The sequence below is a fragment of the Physeter macrocephalus genome, chromosome 7 (assembly GCF_002837175.3).
Source record: "Physeter macrocephalus isolate SW-GA chromosome 7, ASM283717v5, whole genome shotgun sequence".
NCBI lineage: Eukaryota > Metazoa > Chordata > Mammalia > Artiodactyla > Physeteridae > Physeter > Physeter macrocephalus.
The window spans coordinates 25,241,446-25,264,014 of NC_041220.1; the positions used below are offsets into that span (position 1 = coordinate 25,241,446).

The 22,569-nt window shown below is 36.2% G+C and overlaps 1 protein-coding gene across 8 annotated transcripts in view; it reads right to left on the reverse strand.

The window, feature by feature from the left end:
• Positions 1-22,569, reverse strand: part of INPP4B (inositol polyphosphate-4-phosphatase type II B) — a 763,890-nt gene that overhangs the window by 175,613 nt on the left and 565,708 nt on the right. For all 8 annotated transcript variants that reach the window (XR_008617771.1, XM_007111238.4, XM_055085901.1 and 5 more), the window contains 2 exons: positions 18,004-18,076; positions 6,136-6,283 (listed from right to left, as the gene is read on the reverse strand). Coding sequence is in view for 7 of the 8 variants with exons in the window: in XM_007111238.4 (XP_007111300.2) it covers positions 6,136-6,283; positions 18,004-18,076 (221 nt within the window). In the remaining variant the exon portion in view is untranslated. The remainder of the gene's footprint in view (positions 1-6,135; positions 6,284-18,003; positions 18,077-22,569) is intronic.

A 22,569-nucleotide genomic window follows, 5' to 3' on the forward strand; every position in this document is an offset into this window, starting at 1 on the left:
CACTTAGGTTGCCTCCATGTCCTGGCTATTGTAAATAGAGTTGCAATGAACATTGTGGTACATGACTCTTTTTGAATTATGGTTTTCTCAGGGTATATGCCCAGTAGTGGGATTGCTGGGTCATATGGCAGTTCTATTTTTAGTTTTTTAAGGAACCTCCATACTGTTCTCCATAGTGGCTGTATCAATTTGCATTCCCACCAACAGTGCAAGAGGATTCCCTTCTCTCCTCACCTTCTCCAGCATTTATTGTTTGTAAATTTTTTGATCATGGCCATTCTGACCAGTGTGAGGTGATACCTCAGAATGGGAGAAAATATTTGCAAATGAAGCAACTGACAAAGGATTAATCTCCAAAATTTACAAGCAGCTCATGCAGCTCAATATCAAAAAAACAAACAACCCAATCCAAAAATGGGCAGAAGACCTAAATACACATTTCTCCAAAGAAGATATACAGATTGACAACAAACACATGAAAGAATGCTCAACATCATTAATCATTAGAGAAATGCAAATCAAAACTACAAAGCAAACTTTTGAAGCAGTACAAAATCTGAAGAAAATACTCAATGTAAACAAAATACGTGGCAACACTAAAACAAGCTATAAAAATTTTGTAAGTGGTAGTTTGGCAAGACCTACATAACTTGCCTGCATGCAACCCAAGGTGAAGGACTGTAAAGCCTGTGGCATTAAAACACAGGCAAAAATACACATAAACACACACACACACACACACACACACACACACACACACACACACAAACCTTTTATGTATTTAGGATCTCTGAGCTGTCTTCAACATGTACTCTCCTTTTTCTCTCCATTGCACTAACTCTATAATAAACCAGTTGTCTTTTCCCCTCCATCCTTCAAGGAGGCTAGATCAAAGAACTGGGCTACTTTATAATGCCACATCCCTTAGGTATGATTATAGAATCATTTAGTAAACTTCTCAGAAGCGAGGTGTTATACTGATACTTGGTAAGCAGGACCTCCCCCTCTTCCCTTCCCAACACATAATTCCAGCATAGCACTCAAGAGGTTATACATTAATGCTGTCTCCTTGATACTCCTGCTGGAAATCTGCATATTTATAACATTTTTAATCAGATTATGTGAGTCTGCAATGTGAATCATGGATCTTTTTCTTTTTTATTTATATTTTAATTAAAGAATTGTTAATTTATAATGTTGTGTTAATTTCTAGTGTACAGCAAAGTGATGTAGTTATACATTTACGTATATATTCTTTCTCAGAGTCTTTTCCATTACAGGTTATTACAAGATATTGAGTATATTTCCCTGAGCTATACAGTAGGTCATTGTCGTTTACCTATTTTATATATAGTAGTGTGTATCTGTTAATCCCAAACTCTCTGCTCTCCCTTCCCTCCGCTATCACCTTTGGTAACCATAAATTTGTTTTCTATGTCTGTGAGTTTATTTCTGCTTTGTAAACAAGTTCATTTGTATCATTTGTTCATAAAAAAGTGAACCATGGATTTTAAGGAAGCAAGGCCATTGGCAGAAAAGCCGTTATAGACCATTACACTATCACAGGCAAGAAATGATGGTGGTTGAGATTAGAATGGATAGAGTGAAAACGTAAAAGATAAATGAATTTGAGAAAAATTGTGGAATTAGCATGATTAGAAATTGATACTTGAACTTGAATGTGGAATGTGGATAGGTTTGGTGAGACAAGACAAAAATACTTATGTTTTGTGTTTCTGCATTGAACTGTTGAAGAGAGGGTGGCATTTACTGAGACAGGAATTATTTGAGGGAGAATGATTTAAATGTGATACCAGGGCGTGGTAATCATGGGGACCAAAAGTCTTGCTTTCCACAGTGAAGCTCACGAAGATGAGGGTAGATGTAGAAAATAAAGACACAGTATTTCTTCTGGGTGGTGGGTTTAGAGTGATTTTTTTTTCTTTTTTATATTTTCACTATTTTCTATAGTGACGATATATTATTTTTACAGAAAAAAATTACCACACATTTTATATATTTTTAAAAGTATGGCTTCAGGAGCAAAGAGGCAGAAAATTGCTAATATAAGCCTTTCTTCACAACAGTAAACATAACTTGTCATCTACAATTTCCTGCTTGTGAATTTTTGGGGCCTAAACCGTAATATAAAATTCAAAGTTTAGCACTGTGAAAACACGTCACAGCCAATGCAAAAGATGTTATCTATCTGAACTTGAACTCAGAAGGTATTAATGCTTAGGCCAATCAGAGGGAGCCCCCAAAGAATTTAAACTCTATCACAGACCTAAGACTTTGTGTATGTACAATCTCAAAGTTAATAAAAGTAGTTCACGTTGAGTCCAATGTCACACTAAGGGACTAATAGCAAGAGAGTTTTTAGATGGCAGCTGCAGGCAAGGGCACTGGGTATGAGTGAGGGAAAGTAGCTGCTGCACCATTATGTCCCTGCCAACATTTACACTCCATATCATGACGGCTGAGAAGGACAACATTTTCCTCATTGATACATACAGGTATGCAATAGGCAAAGAGGCGCACCATGCACACACCTGGTCCCTGCCAACAGACTCACACTAACTTAGCCTGTCAAGTGTTTACCAATCCCAGACATAATAAAGTTAATAATATACCTTCAAATGCATGAGTGGGATTTCATTCTTACCGAGTTAAATAGATTACAAAACTACTAATAATGCCTTGTCCTTAAGACACAGTTGTGACTAGACATATACCTGATATTCCCTAACTTCCCTTTCTTACCTGCTATTTTCGTCCACAGTTAAATCCATACTCAAACTTAGGAAATCTCTACCTGTGAGTTTATGAGGCTGATGTCAATCATAGCAGTCTTTTCAGAAAATTTTCCGTTTTCTACTCCCTTGGTAAAGGAGGGAAGTTATGTAACAAAATATTCAAATAATACCCTAATTACCCCTATAGGGAGATGACAACACACCAACACAGAGAAGTTGTAGAAAAGTTTACATCTGGGGTGAAAAGTGAGACTGAAAGAGTCAGTGGCTCATGAAAGAAAGTGTAGGATTTTCAAAATCCAGACTTCACAGAAGTCTGACCATGTTTGCAAATTCATCATCTTGGTAAATGAGAGGAAACAGCTCACTTTTGTAAAATATTTTGTAAAATATTTACTATTTGGTCCTTAAGGAAAAGTTTTTGTAACCCCTGTTATACAGCTAAGTTCATACTGTGCTTACTGACTTTCCTAAGAAAAAAAAAGAAAGAAAGAAAAGGAAAGAAAGACTGTATATCTATGTCTGTGTGTCTGCCTGTCTATCTCTCTGTCTATCCATCTATAACTATCTCCATCCATCCACAGGCCCTATGCAGAACAAAATATAAATAGGGACTTAATGGCAGCTTTTATCTACTGCTCATTACCAACTAAAATGATATAATTTAGTTAATAGTTATTTTAAAGATTCAGAAAGTAGCTGTTTCAGTTACTTGGCATAATATAAAGTTGCCCTGGCAACCTTTTTTTTTGAAGAAAAGACTCAAAGCTTTTTAAAAAATAATTCTCTCAATATAGATTTCCAAGCATGAAAAGGAAGCACCTTGTACTCTTTGCAACTACTGAAAGGTAAGGGCACGATGGCACCCACAGTCTTCATCAAACCACGTAAGAAAATCCATTAAAATTGTGCTGTTGAGAGGAAGGTTGAGGTAAGTATAACACTTTCTGGGATCTGAGTAAGACTAGGGGTAAAAGAGTCCATTTGCAGGGACACGGATGGAACTAGAGATCGTCGAACTGAGTGAAGTAAGTCAGACAGAGAAAGACAAATACCATATGATATCGCTTACATGTGGAATCTAGAAAAATGGTACAAATGAACTTATTTACAAAACAGAAATAGAGTCACAGATGTAAAAAACAAACTTATGGTTACCAGGAGGGAAAAGGGGGGAGGGATAAATCGGGAGATTGGGATTGACATATACACACTACTGTATATAAAATAGGTAATTAATAAGGACCTACTGTATAGCACAGGGAACTCTACTCAGCACTCTGTAATGACCAATATGGGAAAAGAATCTAAAAAAGAGTGGATACATGTATATGTATAACTGATTCACTTTGCTGTACAGCAGAAACTAACATAATCTTGTAAATCAACTATACTCCAATAAAAATTAAAAGAAAACAAAAGAGGCCGAAAAAAGAACTTCAGAGTAAAGCTCTGTCCGGGCCGGAGATTTCACCCAACCAAGAAAAATGTTTCAAGTCCTTCTGTAGGACAATGTCCCATTCTTACTTTGTTATGTTATATCATATTAATTTCATATTATAATTTAATGATTACAGTATATTAATTTATATTATATTATAAATATAATTCTTAATTTAAATTATTCTCTTAGTTGGATAGCATATATCTTCTAGGGTAGATTCTTTAAGAAAGTTTGGTGAATGACATTTTCTGAGCTTCTGCGTATTTAAGTATGTCATTTCCATTGCCTTCATTCATTAAAAAAAAGTCATAACTTGACCCTATATAATAAAGTGGGCCACAAACTTTTTCTCTCAAAAAATCAAAAATCAGTAGATGTCACTCCATGGACTTCTGCAGAGAAGTTAAGTATAAGGTTAGTCTGATTTTAGCATGTAAAATAAAAACCTGCATAAGTTTTCACTGTTTTTAAGTTTTGGCATGAATTGTTCTTTCCCCAGAAAGAACATTTGAGAAGAACTTATTGTGTTTGTCTTTCACATCCGAGATGTGATTTCTTAGTGTCAAATCTGTTCTTCTCTGCTGGCTTTGTGGATTTAATTTGCCTGCTGCATTTTAAAATTTCATTATTCTCTCCATTATTCTTTTCTTCTCAGCATTTTTCCTAAAAGGTGATGATTCTCAACTTAGGGCTTTCTAATTCCTTTTTTTTTTTTTTTTTTTTTATTTATTTATTGGCTGTGTTGGGTCTTCATTTCTGTGCGAGGGCCTTCCCTAGTTGCGGCGAGTGGGGGCCACTCCTCATCGCGGTGCGCGAGCCTCTCAGTGTCGCGGCCTCTCTTGTTGCGGAGCCCAGGCTCCAGACGCGCAGGCTCAGTAGCTGTGGCTCACAAATTTCATTATTCTCTCCATTATTCTTTTCTTCTCAGCATTTTTCCTAAAAGGTGATGATTCTCAACTTAGGGCTTTCTAATTCCTTTTCATAATAACCATACCTTATATTCTACTGAGATCTCTAGTCAATTTCCTTACAATCTTTCCTATATCCCTTTTGAGTCTTCAACATGATTTTTTCTCTACTTTTCTTTAGAAAATTTTAAAGATTCATAATTGAATTTTTTTCAACACATTTTAATGGTGGGAGATTTACACAGAAAAGGTGTAATATAAGCCACAAATGAGAGTCACACATGTGATTAAAATTTTCTAGTGGTCAGCAGTCATACGTAAAAAGTAAAAAGATATCATATTTTAGATTCCACATGATGTCACTTATATGTGGAACCTAAAATATGACACAAATGAACCTATCTTTGAAACAGAGTCACGGACATAGAGAAGAGTCTGGTGGTTGCCAAGGGGGAGGGGTTTGAGGAAGGGATGGAGTGGGAGTTTGGGGTTAGCAGATGTAAGCTTTTATATATAGAATGGATAAACAACAAGGTCCTACTGTACAGCACAGAGAACTATATTTAATATCCTGTGATAAACCATAATGAAAAAGAATATAAAAAAATGCATATAATATCTATAACTGAATCACTTTGCTGTATAGCAGAAATTAACAAGACATTGTAAATCAACTATACTTCAATAAAAAACAAAATAAAATAAAAAGTAAAAGTAAAAAGAGAAGCACATAAAATTAATAACATATTGCATTCAACCCCAGTATAGCCAAAATGTTAACATTTCATTACGAAATCAGTCTTTTTTTGTTTGTGTGCTACGAATTCAAAATCTGGTGTTTGTACGACACTTGGCAGAACATCTCAAAGTGGACTAATCACATTTCAAGTGATTAATAGTCATACACGGCTAGGAGCCATCATACTGCACAATGCAGATCTGGATTTTTATGTTATCATCATACTTTAAGAAAAAATGTTTTATAAAAAAAATTAATATAAGAGACAATCATAACACTTTCTCTTACCTACACAAATCTTCTTTGATTTGAAGAGAGATCAATTCCTTAGGAATATGAAAAGAAAGTATGCTCTCTGACATCTGCTCCCGGATTCGCATCCACTTATTGTCAGATGTGGGAAATCTATATAATTTACACACTGGGTTCTTTAACACTGGAAAAGGAAAAAAAATAAAGTTAATAGTTAAATTATAAAGATATGCACTTTAGATAAAGATCAATTAACAAAATCATTAATCAGGCTACCATTCTAATATTTGATCAAAATTTTTTATCATAATCCGTAGTGTAATTGAGTTTCTAAGAATTTTCTCCTTATATCTTATTTTTTTCAGTAGCTTCTGGGATATAGTCTTTATTAAATTAAAAAGTGATACATCAAATTCCAATTCATAAATGTAGCTACTATGGTTCTCTGACATACCACCATTCTTTTTCCTTCTAAAGATTTTCTTAAAGTATATGTATTTATAAATATAGATGAAAATATATGGATTTATACACCATACATGCTTTGAAAAAAATACATTTCTGGATTTCTTCCAATCACTCTTAGTCAACTTTACCCACTTATATAGTAGGTGACAACTGATATGTTATATTAGAGGTTTTAAATGACCCTACTACCAAAAGTGACTTTTTTCTTAAATGTCAGAAAGGTTCATTCCTTGGCTTAAGATCTATTACAATTCAAATATTATTCATACTTTAGTGTCAATAAGTCAATAACACTTTCTTAAAACCATATATTATCAGAAGCAAGACAGGGAGACTATGAACAAGCTGAATATTTGGGATGGGTGACAGTGATTAGGGGAGAAATAACATGGTCATGTCATCAAGGATTTTAAAAGATTTAAAGAAACAGTGTAGGGCTAGATATTAAGATAATACTTGATACATTTTTTGTAAGGCCAGCATTCCTACCACACTACCAAGCCCTATATTTCAGGGCAGGATTTTATTTCCATTGCTGTTGGATAATGAATATAAGAGAAATATATCAAAGCTTAATGGACAACAAAATATCAGGTCAATCACCAGTCCAGTATCTATGATTATTTGGCTCCAGTTTACCAATGAAGCTGATTAAAAAGAGAATTTGATATTGAAGTGGATGTAAGACTTTAAATAACGCCCAGTCTGGTATGTGGCCCAAGTCTCTTCAACGTATGGAATAAAATACCTTTCTCATTTTAGGGTTCTATAAGGCTGTGTCTCATTCATTACTTGGAAAATATAAATATATTTCTGAGCATTAAAATGAGGAACTATTCATCCATTCTGCAACTATCATTCTCAGAGGTCCAGTCTGACAATTATCATTATCAGAATTAACACTAAATAGGAAACCTTTATTTCAAACATCTCATTCTTTAACGACCAGATTCAAAGCTCCCGGCACACTTATCTACCCCTTACAAGAATTAGCTAGAATGTTCACTGTTTGAAAACATCAATAGAAGCAAGAAGACGATAGAATATTTCCAGGATGTTGAGAGACAATATTTTAAATCTAAAGTTGTATGTCTAAAGGATTATGTTTTTGCCATAAACATGACCTTTAAGCTTTATCAATTAGATTATATCACAGATCCATATATAAGGCTAATTATACTTATTTTCTTTCTCTTTTTAATGAGGTATAAAGGTATAATTGACATATAACATTATATTAGCTCCAGGTATAGAACGTAATGATTCAATATTTGTATATATTGTGAAATGATTACCATAATAAGTCTTGTTAACATCTGTCACCATACACTGTCACAAATTTTTTCTTGTGATGAGAACTTTAAAAATCTCTCTTAGGAACTTTCAAATATGCAATACAATATTATTAACTACAGTCACCAAGGTGTACATTACATCCCCATTGCTTATTTATTTTATAATTGAAAATTTATACCTTTTGACACCCCTCACCTGTTCCACCCACCCCCATCCCCTGTCTCAGGCAACCACCAATTAGTTCTCTATATCTATGAGTTCTTTTTTTATTTGTTATGTTTTATTTTGTTTTTGCTATCAGATTGTACATGTAAGTGAGTTCATACAGTATCTGTCTTTCTCTGTCTGATATTTCACTTATAATAATGCCCTCAAGGTCCCTCCATGTTGTCACAAATGGCAAGATTTCATTCTTTTTTATGGTTGAATAATATTCCATGTGTGCATGTGTGTGTGTGTGTGTGTGTGTGTGTGTGTGTGTATCACATTTTCTTTATCCATTCGTCAGTGGAAACTTAGGGTGTTTTCACATCTTGGCTATTGAAAATACTACCGCAATGAACAATGGGATGCATATATCTTTCTGAATTAGTGTTTTCATTTTCTTTGGATAAATACCCAGAAGTGGAATTGCTGGATCATATGGTAGTTCTATTTTTAGTTTTTGGAGGAATCTCCATATTGTTTTCCATAGTGGCTGCACCAATTTACATTCCCACCAACTGTGCATGAGGGTTCCCTTTTCTCCACTTCCTTGTCAATAACACTTGTTATTTCTTGTATTTTTGATATCCATTCTAACAGATGTGAGGTGATATCTCATTGTGGTTTTGATTTGCATTTCTCTCTTGATTAGTGATGTTGAGTAACTTTTCATGCACCTGTTGGACATCTGTGTGTCTTCTTTGGAAAAATGTCTATTCAGATCCTCTGCCCATTTTTAATCAGAATGTTTTTTTTGCTGTTACTGAGTTGTATGAGTTCTTTATATATTTTGGATATTAGCCCTTAACAGTGTATTTTCTTTTATATGAAATACAGAAACTTACAGCCAATGAAAGAAACTATGATATTTCATTCATCTTTAAAGTGACAATGTTTTAAAGATGTAAGAATTTTACTATAACCTCTATTGCCCTATCTCTAGAAGGTGGAGAAGAAAAACAATGTATGTACAGAATTCAATATATTGTAAGTCAGGTTAAACCATTTATGGGATCTCAGGAATTCTAATATAGCTAACATGATCAGAAATATAAATGCATCCTTTTATAGTAAGACAGAAACAGTCTCTGTTTCTTTTTTTTTCTGTGAAATGTCTACATTTTTCCTTAGTAACCTAAGTAAATATTCAATTACTTGGGTTATCTATACTTAGTATATGCACTGCTTTTTAACCTCTGCTTTTTTTTTTTTTTTCAGGATTACACAGAATCTTTGTATCTCCCAAACCATGGTTAAAAACCCTTAGATTTTTCTTGCCTTTAATAAAACAATAATATTTTAGAAAATTTGTATTTTTAATTAAGTTGAAAAATATGATATTCTTTATTTTATCTGTTATCACAAAACTAGTCCTTCAACTTTTGATTTTACTGTTTTCATTTTACTGCTTTTCAGTGTATTCTAAATATAAATCTTTGTTGAAATAGAGTGGTAGAAATCAAGGACAGTGTGATTAATGAGCTTCAGAACTATCCTCTGACCACCCGAGATACAACATCCAGGACCCTGTGGGAATGCTGCTGTTTTTTTTAAGGAAAGCACTCGGGGCAAATAATAAACAAAAAAATCAGGCCACATGATCTAACCCCCCCGAAAATTCCCAATAATGTCTCCTATCCGACGTTCATGCTATAGGTTCTAACCTTCTGAAACTCATAGATCTCTAAACATTAGTATTTAACTGTACACAGTTATTAGGATGTCAATGTAGACATAGTGGAATCCACTTTACAACCAAGTCTGATCCAGTAGCATTGCTTATTGAACACTTACTACGTATAAAGCAAGAACACTTACTGTTTCTCAAAATGCCATATAATGGATTATGACTTAGAAAATTAAAAAAATATATATGGCCTGACTTTTAATTACCATGAAATTTGTTCCAATGGCTACAAACAGACCAGATAAGATTTTCTCAACTCAAAATTTTGCTGGGTTCATAGTGAGGAGATTTCTGCCATCCTCATATAAAAGAAAGGCAAGGTATTCATGTATCAAATATTGAACAGTGGGCCATAAATGATGAATGCTTTTGTCGTTTTATAAATGCTTCTCCCCTATAGCAGAGATATAGTTTCAACAATTCTGCACACATACTCCACCTGTGTAAATGAGCCCACCACTTTCAGCTCTGGCTTTCCACTGATGTCAAGTATTTCTTCATGTAGGAGATGCATTTCTGACCATACAATAGGCTAAACTCAGCAAAAACAACTAACTAACTTATCTATTACAAGTTCTTTTTAAAGAGAGCCTTGTGTGTATTATCTTCATTCTTTTTCACTGCTTTTGCCAAAACAATTGCTAAAAATATCATGTGACAGATTCTACCAAGGGAAAAGTAGTGAAGAGATTTTGGACACCACCACAGTCTTAATAATGACTTAATAAGGATAAAGTTCTAAGATGGTCTAGATATGTATACATTCCCACTGAGATCCACCCTCTAAGGTGAACACAGGGACAGAAAGTAAATGACAGATTTTTTTCTCCTAAATTTGCAACACAACTCAAATTTCCATATCATTTATTCCAGACACTGTAAAAGGCCTTTTTAATATGGCAGCACACCACCTGCTTTTCCAGCAATTGTGAAAGCCAAGTGCTCCAGTTCTGAATTATCAAAGTAAAGATGCCAAGGAAATGTTCAACAAAGCCAAAACATAGACAACACATTAAAAAAGGATGGCTGTTCAAGCAACCTGGGGCAGAAAAGATAAACCAGAGTGATATCATAGAGATGATCTTCTCTTTTCTGTGTCTGTGTTGGGGACATCAGTGGATTAGACAAGGAATTTTGGAAATTTGCATTCAGGGTTGAGGGGATCATCAAAATGCCAAACACTTAAGATTGTCTTTAATACAGTTCTCCAGAATAAGCTCATCTGTGATTAACTTCATGCAATTTCTTGCTTTCAGGAAGTGGTAGATGTCACATATTTAAATGGAATCTGACTTCATTGGCTTCAAGCTTTGCAAAATCATTATTTTAATGTACCGTAGATTATTGTAGAGAATCTATTCATTCTATAGCTTTTAATTATGCAGTTGTTTAATAGTTTCATCATTCAGCCGAATGTACATGCATTGCCTATTCCCCAAATGCTACATTACACTTAGTAAAGATAAGTCTGTGTAAGCCAATTAGATAATGACATTCTCTCACTTGTAGTTGAAAATATCTTAGATTTAGATACATACATCTTAAATGTAGATTGGCTCTTTTTAAGATTAGATGAGAACTAAAAATCCTAAATAGAAATCACTAAAAGACTATCCTAAGCAAGGCTTAGAAAAGAGAAAGTAAGAAAGCATGACAGGAGCTCAGAAAACATAGCAAAGAAAGATCTCTTTTAAAATAATAAAGATGAAACAAATTATTAAAAAATAAATTCCCCCAGAATTTTAAATTACTTTTTTTTAGGTGTGTTATAAAATCTAAATTATGCTATTGTTTGTGCTGTTTTTAAAGGAACAAAAAATAAGAATAGAAATAGGATGTAAGCTGAGTCAGACAAAGTGCTGCTTCCCTAGTCTAGCCAAACCCACAAGCTCTTGGCCTTCCATCTTCAATCCAAGGCCAAGAACAAGAAAAACTATTACAGATGCAGAATAAAACATAAAGATAATATTTGTGGGGATTTAGTCTCCAACTGGTGAAAACTGGTGAGTTCAATGTGTAGAATTCGGAGTTTTGGTTTTGGGTGGTCAGAAAAGAGATTTGCTTCATTCACTCTAGCTTGAATGATTTTCCCTGTTCATTCTAATTCAGTCATTAAAGTAAAGGACACATCTACAGAAGTGTCCTTTTCTGGTTCATATTTCATGCTGAGCAGCCTGGAACGACCTGCGGTTCATGGAACTCAAGTTGTTTCTTGCCAGTTTGCCTCTGTTCAAGGTATTCCCTGCACCTCAAAGGAACGCTCCTTTTTCCTGGCTACACATAATCATCCTATAAACTCAGCTCAGCAAGCACCTCTTCCAGGAAGCCCTTCTTGACTTCCCTCTGCTCCCTCCCTACAGCTGCCTCTCTTTTGTATTCCCCATCCCCATCTCTATCATGGTTCTTACCAGTTGTGCTATAATTGTCTGTTTACTGCTCTGTGTCCCCCATTAGAAGGTAAACTTGTGAAGGCCATGACTGTGCTGTTTTCTTTGTCCTCATTTTATCTCCTGCACCTAGCCCAGTGCCCAGTATATGCAAACATTCCACAGAAATGAGCTTAAACCTTACACCTCAGATGTTTTTCATCATTACTTTCCCTAATAGAGGAACAGTTAGGGCCCTGACAACTGTGTAAATTGAGAGGGGAAAATGCAAGAGGGAAGGACATAACTAAAAACCTCACTTCAAGAGAGAGCACAGGCATCAGAATGAAAGAAGGAAAACCACAGCCGAGATAAAGCGCTCCTCACATTTGTCCACAAAATGTTAACCTTTTGACTATATCCTCTTCTTGCCTTTATTTTTCTTCTAGTTTACCTAAGGTGGGCAGTGGAGGGGGTAATAAACTTACAACAGGAAGACAGCTGAAGTATTTAAAGGTGTCTAAGAGATGATTTCTTTGATTACTAGGCAGTGAAATTCACTCTTCCATTGAAGCTACTTAACACCATAAATATGTTAATACACAGTAATGAAAACATATGAAAATTCCAAAAGAGCAAGGTTAATGGTGTGAACTAAGAATGCCACCTTCCATATTAGTAAACAAAAGATGTTGCAGCCATCCAGTCATCGCATTACAGCCTCCCAGATGGAGATCCCTGAGGGAACGTGGGATGGAAGCAAAGAATGCCTGCCATCTAGCTGTCAACTGCTATAGCCACCCTGCTGGCACACCCTGAGGAGACTCAGGATAAGAAAATGCAGGATACCGGCCCCAGATAGCTGAGGGGCACATCAAAGGAACAATCTCAACGAGCCCAGACTTTGCATCTTCCCATACATAGAAAAGCCCTAATTTCATTAACTTGAGATGTCTGGTTTTCTTTAATTACCAATAATCTGTGGATGTTCCGACTACCTGCCCTTTGTTGCAGAAACTCTTATGTATCTTGGCTCCTGCCTCGCCTGTTTGGAGCAGTTCCTCAGAGTGATCTGAGAGTCCTAGATCCGGGGGCTTGAAGTCCTAAGAATATCCGCCAAATAAAACATAACTCTCAACTTTTAGGCTGTGTGTGTGTGTGTTTGGTTTTTTTTTTTCAGTAGACAATGGACTCCATTGGATTTGTTAAAACAGCAAAGGGCAAATAAATCTGGGGAGTAAGCAAGTATAAAGGACAAAGGGCCAATGTTATAAGCCAAGATGGTCCCATATTTTACACATCATAGAGTTATAAATACAAGGGCAAAATCTATTTAAACTAGTATGGAGAAAATACAGCAGAGATATCTTTGTTAGCATAAATTGATATGATCTAAAATTTGACTAGGTAGTTGATTTAGTACCTCATGAATGAAAAGAAAAAATGGGGAAAATGGGATTTGTCTTTTGGCTGGAAATCCTCAGGACTCGAAATGAATATAGAGGGAAATATTTTTCAATGTCTCTCAGAATATCTCCTAAAATATTGTCATGTCTTGCTTTACATGAGGTGGTAGTGAGGAGAATGTCACCCAATATTCAGTTCAGCTGTGTGGTATTGTGAAAGGCAGTTAAAATCTATGGTGCTGGGCTTCCCTGGTGGCGCAGTGGTTGGGAGTCCACCTGCCAATGCGGGGGACGCGGGTTCGTGCCCTGGTCCGGGAGGATCCCACATGCCGCGGAGCGGCTGGGCCGCTGAGCCATGGCCGCTGGGCCTGCGCCTCCGGAGCCTGTGCTCCGCAACGGGGGAGGCCACAACAGTGAGAGGCCCGCGTACTGAAAAAAAAAAACACAAAAAACTATGGTGCCATATGAGGCAGGAAAAAACTTAAAATGAGAATTTCATAGTAATTTTTAGGGAGAGTAATAAATTCTTTTATTTCAAGAGTGCCTATTGTATTCTGGCCCTGGAGACACAGAAATAAATAAGCAACACTTCTTCTTAAATAGCACATAATCAGGCATCTTCCGTAAAGCAATAGTAGTAGATGGCTTAATCCTATTGGGGGAAAAAGAATCAAAGATATAGTGGAGTATTTCGAGAAAAATTGCGATTTATCTGTGAGGCAAGAAGAAAAACACCAATAAATTCTCCAAACAGGAGGGAAATTGCCTGTGTTTAGGACTGAAAGCAGAGTAGTCCCTGCGTTGTGGCTTAGATTCTAACTGACACAGTCATGGAAATCATCGTTGTCAGATACACCCTCTGTGAGGGAGATGGACAGCACACACTTTAATGTAAAGCGAAAGTCGTCTTTAAAAAATATGAAGGATAATTTCATGACTCAAGCAGTATGGAATTCAACCAAGAAAGATGCTGTATCAGATCGAATGCTTTCTGACAGGGGGAAACTCACTTGAAATGTGAAGATAATAGGAAACTTGGTGACAGGGCCCATTAGCTCCTCTGATTGGGCATAATAATATCAAAGTCCATGGACTGAAGTATTCTGTAGGATTATACTTTTACAAGGAAAATTGGTAGACTTAGGAAATCTAGAGAGACTTAGGAAATCTAGAGAGAATTGTCTCCTTGACAAAAATTTTTAAAAAGTTTATCTGTGGTCAGGCTTATTAAATATAAATAACTCCTGAGAAAGACAACTGTAAGTGACAAAGAATAGATATGTGACTCCATGTGAGACAGATGAAAATGAATACTTTCATGAAGTATTTCTAAAACGAAGGAAAACATAGCAAAAGCTAAACTATTAGGCTGTGACACCAGTTCTTCAGAAGAGTCTGTCCAGTGCTCTGATATTAAGACCACCAGAGCACATTTGCTCTTGTTCTGTTGTAGGCAAGGCACCTCTCAGTTGATGAGACTTAGTAGGACACCCAACTCTGTGACCAGGTAAGAGACTCTGCTGTCTACACCTCCCTCTGTTCCAAATAACTTCCCCTACCCCCATCCCCCAAACAATACCTCAACAACAAACAGTGCTAAGTGTTTTCACTACCATTTGCTTAAATGAATAAACCAATAATTAAACGGGTAAATCTATTATTTTAACAACTTTATTTGATGAACTACAGAATTATAAAATTAAGCAAAATGAGAACCTCACAATTCTAATACTGTACCTTCTAGTGCATTTCCTGTTTCAGAGAATATAAAAGCCAACAGCTGAAAGGAATTTGTTTTCTCCTATAACTAAGGTATTTATATATCCTTTTTATGGAATTGTAAATTCTGCCCCCTCTCCTCCTCCTCATCTCTTTTCTCTTCCTGCCCTCAACTCGCCAGGCTCCCAACATATACATTCAACTTGAGAGGCAAACAGGGCATGAAAAAGGTGAGGCCCGAGGGGGAAGAGCTTTTTCTTTGTAGTCTCACAATAGATAAGTGAATTTCCCAAGTCATGCATTAAACCTCTAGAGATATAAATAGAATAATCAGGAGCAGCTATGAGCTATGACATCCTCTTGCACTAAGAACTTCATCGCTCACTTGAGACTGGCAAGTTCCATATAATACATGAATACAGAGACTTGAGGAGAATGTCAATAACTCCCTTCACCTAAAGATTTTGAAAAAATACCAGATGGGAATATAGTGGATTAATTCTAAGGTTGCTGAGTTTAGACAGATAAATAAATAGAACAAAAGACCAAGGTACACACAGACCAAAGTCATAGGCACATAGTCTAGCTACATATGCTATATGTGCACAACACACTTAGAACAGAAACATTTCATATATAGCATTTAGTTGTACTTTAAAATAACTTTTTTTAAAAAAACTAGCTTTTATAACATTTGACTGTCGTTTAGCCTTGTCTCTCCCTGATATAAGAAGGCTCATAGAAAGTATTTGTGGCAAATATATTCTAGGCGCTTCCGGATTGCCTGGACTAAGGACATTGAGAAATATCATCGGAGCTAAGTGGAGAATCACCACCAAAACTGTCACCTCCAGGAAAAGGGAAAAGCAGTAATCAATCATCTTTCACTCCACTGAGTATATTTAAATTGCAGAAAACAGCTGCTTCCATCACTTCCATGTCACTTTTTGTCATATTACAGTTCATATGTTAGGAATTGTACCGTAGTAATTTGGAAGAGTTAGTACGCTTCCAAGACTCATGCCTTGCAGATTTAATGGCACAAGAATTAGGAGGTGCAGATTTACTTTTCACTATGTTCCCTTTGTCTCTTCTTCCTTAGGTGATATATTTTCTTACTCCGGGAGCCATTTTTCTCTTTCTCTTTGAAGTTTATATTAAACCAATCAGTTTTTTAAAATGGCATTTCTCTTTGTGGGCATAAAAAATTACAAGGTTCACATGAGTGAATCACTTAAAAAGTGTGTTATAATTACAGTGTAGATGATTCTGATGATAATTTGATTCATTCAAACTGAATTTAACATGAATGTAGTATCTCCCACATTCAATTTTATTTCTCAAAATTGACATCTGGTAAATAGATTATCTGGATATATTGAAATAAAGGACTAAAGGTTTGGTCAACTTTCAGGTGAAAAAAATATATGTGAGGAAGACCCTTTGAGGATACATTAGTTATTTTATCCACATGGATAACTTATCAAGTACTTTATGGTACATGGCTGGTCTAGCTGTCCAGGTAGCCCATTCACTGTTTAATGAATGTCCCTCCTGGTATTACACCCTTAATAAAAATTTTAAAAAATCATGTCACTTGGTCATAGGTTGAGAAGCAGCTGCTCTTCTTTGGTTTAATCCTTCATTCTAATAAGTACATTTAATGGTTTTTTCATTGCTATATTTTATTTTGAGTTCTTTGAGTCAAAAGGTTGCCTGTCTTTCTCCATCCCGTGGCTTCCTACAGGGAAAAATTGCTAATAGTTTAGGGGTTATGTATTAGTAATCCTTTGAAGTTTGTATCACTCATTAATCTGATTATCATGCTATCCATGTCACTGTTGAAATGTACAATATAGAAGGTTAGAAAAATATTAAGGTTTATTCTATTGTTACACCAACTTTTTAATTAATGGCTTTTTAGTAATAGCATGACCTGGTAATTAAGAGCAAAGGCCTTGTGATTAAAACTGGATTTAAATTCTGGACCTGCTATTCACTAGGTAGTGACCTTGAGCAATTTCCTCATCTGTAAAATGGAGATAATAATACTGCCTTCTTCATAGCACACATAGCACACATCAGAAAGCAAGGTAAGGCAAGGCATATGAGTGGCATCTCGCCTGCCACTTATTTGACATTATTATCACTATTGGTAACATAATTTATGTTATCATTCAAAAATCAGTTCCATAATTTATATACATATCATCGCATATTTTGTAATTTTACCAAATGTCTCAAAGTCATCATTTATCACATTGTTTAGTTCCTTGTTGAAATCCAAATATATTACTACAAGTAACACTATACACACACACACACACACACATATGTGTACACACACACTCAGGAATGTACAAATGTGTATATGAATTTTTCCTACTGAATCCATATACACACTGTTTTAACAACTTCATTAAAAGTAATAAACTAAAACTCAAACTAATTAAGAGTTTGACATTTCTAATACTCCCTCTTCTAATACCTCATTTCAGATGATATAAAATCCAATAGCTAAAAGGAATTTGTTTTGCCATATAGCCAGATATATACATGTATTTATATATATTATATATCTTTCTTACAGAATTGTCAAGTCTAACACCACTCTGCTGACTCCCATGATTACCAATATTTAATAAGTGTCCACAATGGTTCTGTAAGAATGCTGCTCAGATTCAGTATTGAGTTCACAGAAAAATAAAATGTATGTTCATATGAAATGAATGTAAGTTTCCAAAACTGAGGTACGTACCTGCGTTCAAAAAAGGTAGGTTATCTTTTCTGCTCACACTTTCTGGGGCTGTACATTCACATACCAGTGCACACTAAGAAGGAATAAAAGAGAAAAGAAAACATATTTGAAAATGATCAAATAAGAAATGAGATTCTTTTTTTATTTGCAAAACATGAGGCCATGCACACAGTTTCAAAAAGTTCTGAACCAACATTTTTGTAAAACTATTTTCAGCTTTATCTTTACAATGAACCTTGTTTAACTTGTGATTATTTACTTACATTTATATATAATATGATTATATTATACAATTATAGACTACATTTCAGTTCCAGTTAAAGACTACTTAGGAAACAAAGTTTGTACTTTGTGGAAAAGGATTATCCGCATTCTAGAGATAGGTTCCTCCTATAGCAAATCACCTATGACAAGCTGAATGGCTTTGTATTTCTGTTGCCTGGGTTGACTTTCGATCAGTAAAAAGAAACTTATCTTCTGGCTTTTAAGTAAAGGCAACTTTAAATAAAAAATAAAATATGTTACAGCATCTAATTTCATAAGGCAAAAAGAGATGCTTGTTTCTGGCAAGAGGATGCAAACACTTGCTCATAAAGTATGAGGATACTTTATAAACAAGCTGATGTCTGATTTATGAATAAGCAATTTATAAATAAGTGGATCCAGAGATCATAGATCTATTAATCCATGATAAATAGATTCAGCTCACAATCCTTTACAGAACCAACACTTCTCTGGACAGAAGGAGAGAAGAGAGACACAGAGAGCACATTGCCGTGTTCCTAACGAGTGAACCATAGGTGGGAGATACTATCTCAGATAAGCCATCCCTAAGCATGGGACTCTGCTTCAACCTCCTATGAAACTGTAACTAACAGAGGAAGCAAAACTTTTCTGGCCCCAGAGAGGCTGACAAGAAACCTATATTCACATAGGCAGAGACCAGTAATTACTTCTTCAGATGACTTTCCTTTTATCTCTAGCAACCGCCCCCCCGCCCGGCCCCAGAGAAGAAAAAGGAGGGCTGGGAGAAGGAGGAAAGTAAATTTTTAGAGCAAATACATCAGACATAGACAAATAAATGCAAACAACAACAAAACAAACAGACAAAACCCCAGAAAGTTCTCTGGGTGAAGAGTTCTAAGGGAAACAGCCATCCTTCTGTAGCAAGCATGGTGTTGTCAAGAGGCTCCAAGGGCTCAGACTGCCCTCCCTAGTAGGATGTATCAGAATTGCCTAGGCTATTTCCCAACTGTTCTAACTATCTGTGACCCACCTCCGTTCCTCCTCCGGGGAGTGCCCCCCTCCTTGAGATTCACCACCACCGAGGTCACTGTTCATGATAGAATGTATTATGTCCCTGAAGCATTTTGAGAAGGAAGACAAATGACTGAAAACATTGATTTAAATGTTGCTTTCTGTATTCTTTTTTTTTTTTTTCTGCGGTACGCGGGCCTCTCTCTGTTGTGGCCTCTCCCGTTGCGGGGCACAGGGTCCGGGCGCGCCGGGCTCAGCGGCCATGGCCCACGGTCCCAGCCGCTCCGTGGCACGTGGGATCCTCCTGGACCGGGACACGAACCCGCGTCCCCTGCATCGGCAGGCGGACTCGCAACCACTGCGCCACCAGGGAAGCCCTTTCTGTATTCTTAAAGCCCACTACTCATTCCTCTATCATGACATTCATCACATTACTCAGGAAATTTCTTGATGGAGAAAAATGTGCTTTCATACTTTCTTTAGTGCTTATATTGAGATCCTAGTTTACTGAAAAAATGAATAACTGCAAACAGCTCTTAAAATTTTATGTTCTCTAAATCATTTTCCCGACCAACCAAAAGTCAGAGGTGATCCTTTCTTTTTTTTTTTTTTTTTTTGTGGTATGCGGGCCTCCCTCTGCTGTGGCCTCTCCCGTTGCGGAGCACAGGCTCTGGACGCGCAGGCCCAGCGGCCACAGCTCACGGGTCCAGCCGCTCCGCGGCACGTGGGATCCTCCCAGACCGGGGCGCGAACCCGGCTCCCCCGCATCGGCAGGTGGACGCGCAACCACTGCGCCACCAGGGAAGCCCGATCCCTTCTTTTAATTCACAGCTATTTTGGAGATGTACTTCCCAAATCACTACAGCAATGTGCAAGGATGCTTGGACATACTTAAAATTCTTTATTTCTCTTATTTGCAACGTTTTCTCGACTTCTTTCAGCCTACATAGGGCTGTTAAAGTAATCTTTTGTAAACATTATGTTCGTCATATCAATGTTCTGTTCTAGAATGTATATAATGGTTATTTACTGTCCAATCAAATCCAATATTCTCAGACTGGTCCTCAAATCCTTTCATGCTTTGTCCCTGATATCCTTCCACATAATAACTTGGTATACAGCTCTAAGTCATCTTCCCTTCCCAAAGAAGATCATCATCTACAATAGAACTTATAGGAATGGTTTAGACTAAACCTTTTTAGTGAAGAAGCCCATAATTCACAGAGATCAGGCTATTACCCTGAGAAACTGCTTCCCTTTATGGAGGCAAGCCTGCCTCTTTGAAATCAAAGATAACTTTCTGTTTCCTAACAAAAGGCCCGTTTTATTCCACCAAATGAATACAGACATATGACTTTTATAATTTCATATCTTCCATTCACACTGGAAGGCTGATATTCAGGACAATTTTAAACTAATATTCTTACTTTGTATTTTACAACTCTACTATTCAGAATGCTCTCAAGATTTAAATCCATGGAACACAAACAGAAAATATCTAATAAATATTTACTAAATTAATTAATATTTGCATATTTGGACTCAGCAATTATTTTCTTCAATTGTTTCCTGAGTGTACCTTTTCTGTCTCTATTTATTTAGATTGAAAGTTTTCAAAGCCAAGAACCTTATTTCTTATTTCCTTAGGTTGTTTTTATTTTATTTTTTTAACTTTTTTTTTACATTGACCTTAGAATCTTTTTGCACTGTGCTGATTGCTACAGAGAATGCAAAGATGGAAATGATGTGGAATCTGTGCTTAAGAAGCTTCAGCTATTTCTACTGTTCATTGCTATTACTGTGATGGATATTTGCAGCATTACACACTCACATGGTGTGCGCTCTCAATGTAATAACTTTACATTTGTGATTCTGAGCAGGAATAACAAACATCACATGCTTTTTGTACCAGATGTAGCGCCATAAGCCTATTGATTTTGATTAATAGTTTAAAAAGTGTCATTTGATGGTAAGTGTGGCCAAGCAGACGAAACATAGGATATGTAAAATTCTTGGAGCTAAATGATTTTGACTCTCAGCTAACATATCAATTTGCCAGGCACTGAGCTAGAAAATTAGCAATATTGTATGAACAATAATCATAAAGCTCTGTATGAATCCATCAAGACCAACACTTCATAGACAAGTACTTTCACATCTGTTGATTTATTCCATCAATCACGCTTTTCAAAGTTTGGTCTGGAGTCTCCTGGAAGTCCCTGATAACTTTTGCCTTTGCACCCTTTGTAGCATCTAGCACAGGGCGAAGACAAGTTTATTTTCATATTAATACTAAAATATTATTTGTCTGTTTCCTTCTCTTTTTCTTTGGTGGGGGGGCGTATGGCTTGGGGGATTTTAGGTCCCCGACCAGGGATTGAACCCAAGCCCTTGGAAGTGAAAGCGTAGAGTCCTAACCACTGGACCGCCAGGGAATTCCTGTCTGTTTCCCTCTCTCTTACAAGCATACGGTAGAATTTTCTAGACGCTATATGACACAATCATTTGACAGTTAATGGTTTGTGTGCTTATGTACTCTTCTGTTTTAAACATTTCTTGTTTGAGTTTCTAATATGATAAATGTCTACAGATATAATCCAAATAAGCAAAATCTCTAATACAGTAAATATCAATAGGTAAAATCCACATAAATATAAATTTGAAGAGTGTAAAATATGAGAATTGCTATGCTTTTGTGATCTCATTCAGTCTCACGGTTTAAATACCATCCAAATATCATTTGATGACTCACAAATATATAATTCTAGCTTGGACATCTCACCTGAATTCTGACTTGAACCTCCAACTGTTTAGATATATCCATACTTGGATGTCTAAGAGGAATGTCAAATGTAACATCTCAAAATCTCCTGTCTTCCTCCAACTGCTACTCTCAGTGTTGTTTTTTTATATATATGTATATATATCTTCATTGGAGTATAACTGCTTTACAATGTTGTGTTAGTTTCTGCTGCATAACAAAGTGAATCAGCTATATGTATACATATATCCCCATATCTCCTCCCTCTTGCATCTCCCCCCCACCCTCCCTATCCCACCCCTCTAGGTGGTCACAAAGCACCGAGCTGATCTCCCTGTGCTATGCGGCTGCTTCCCACTAGCTATCTATTTTACATTTGGTAGTGTATATATGTCCATGCCACTCTCTCACTTCGTCCTAGCTTACTCTTCCCCCTCCCCGTGGCCTCAAGTCCATTGTCTACATCTGTGTCTTTATTCCTGTCCTGCCCCTAGGTTCTTCAGAACCATTTTTTTTTTAGATTCCATATATATGTGTTAGCATATGGT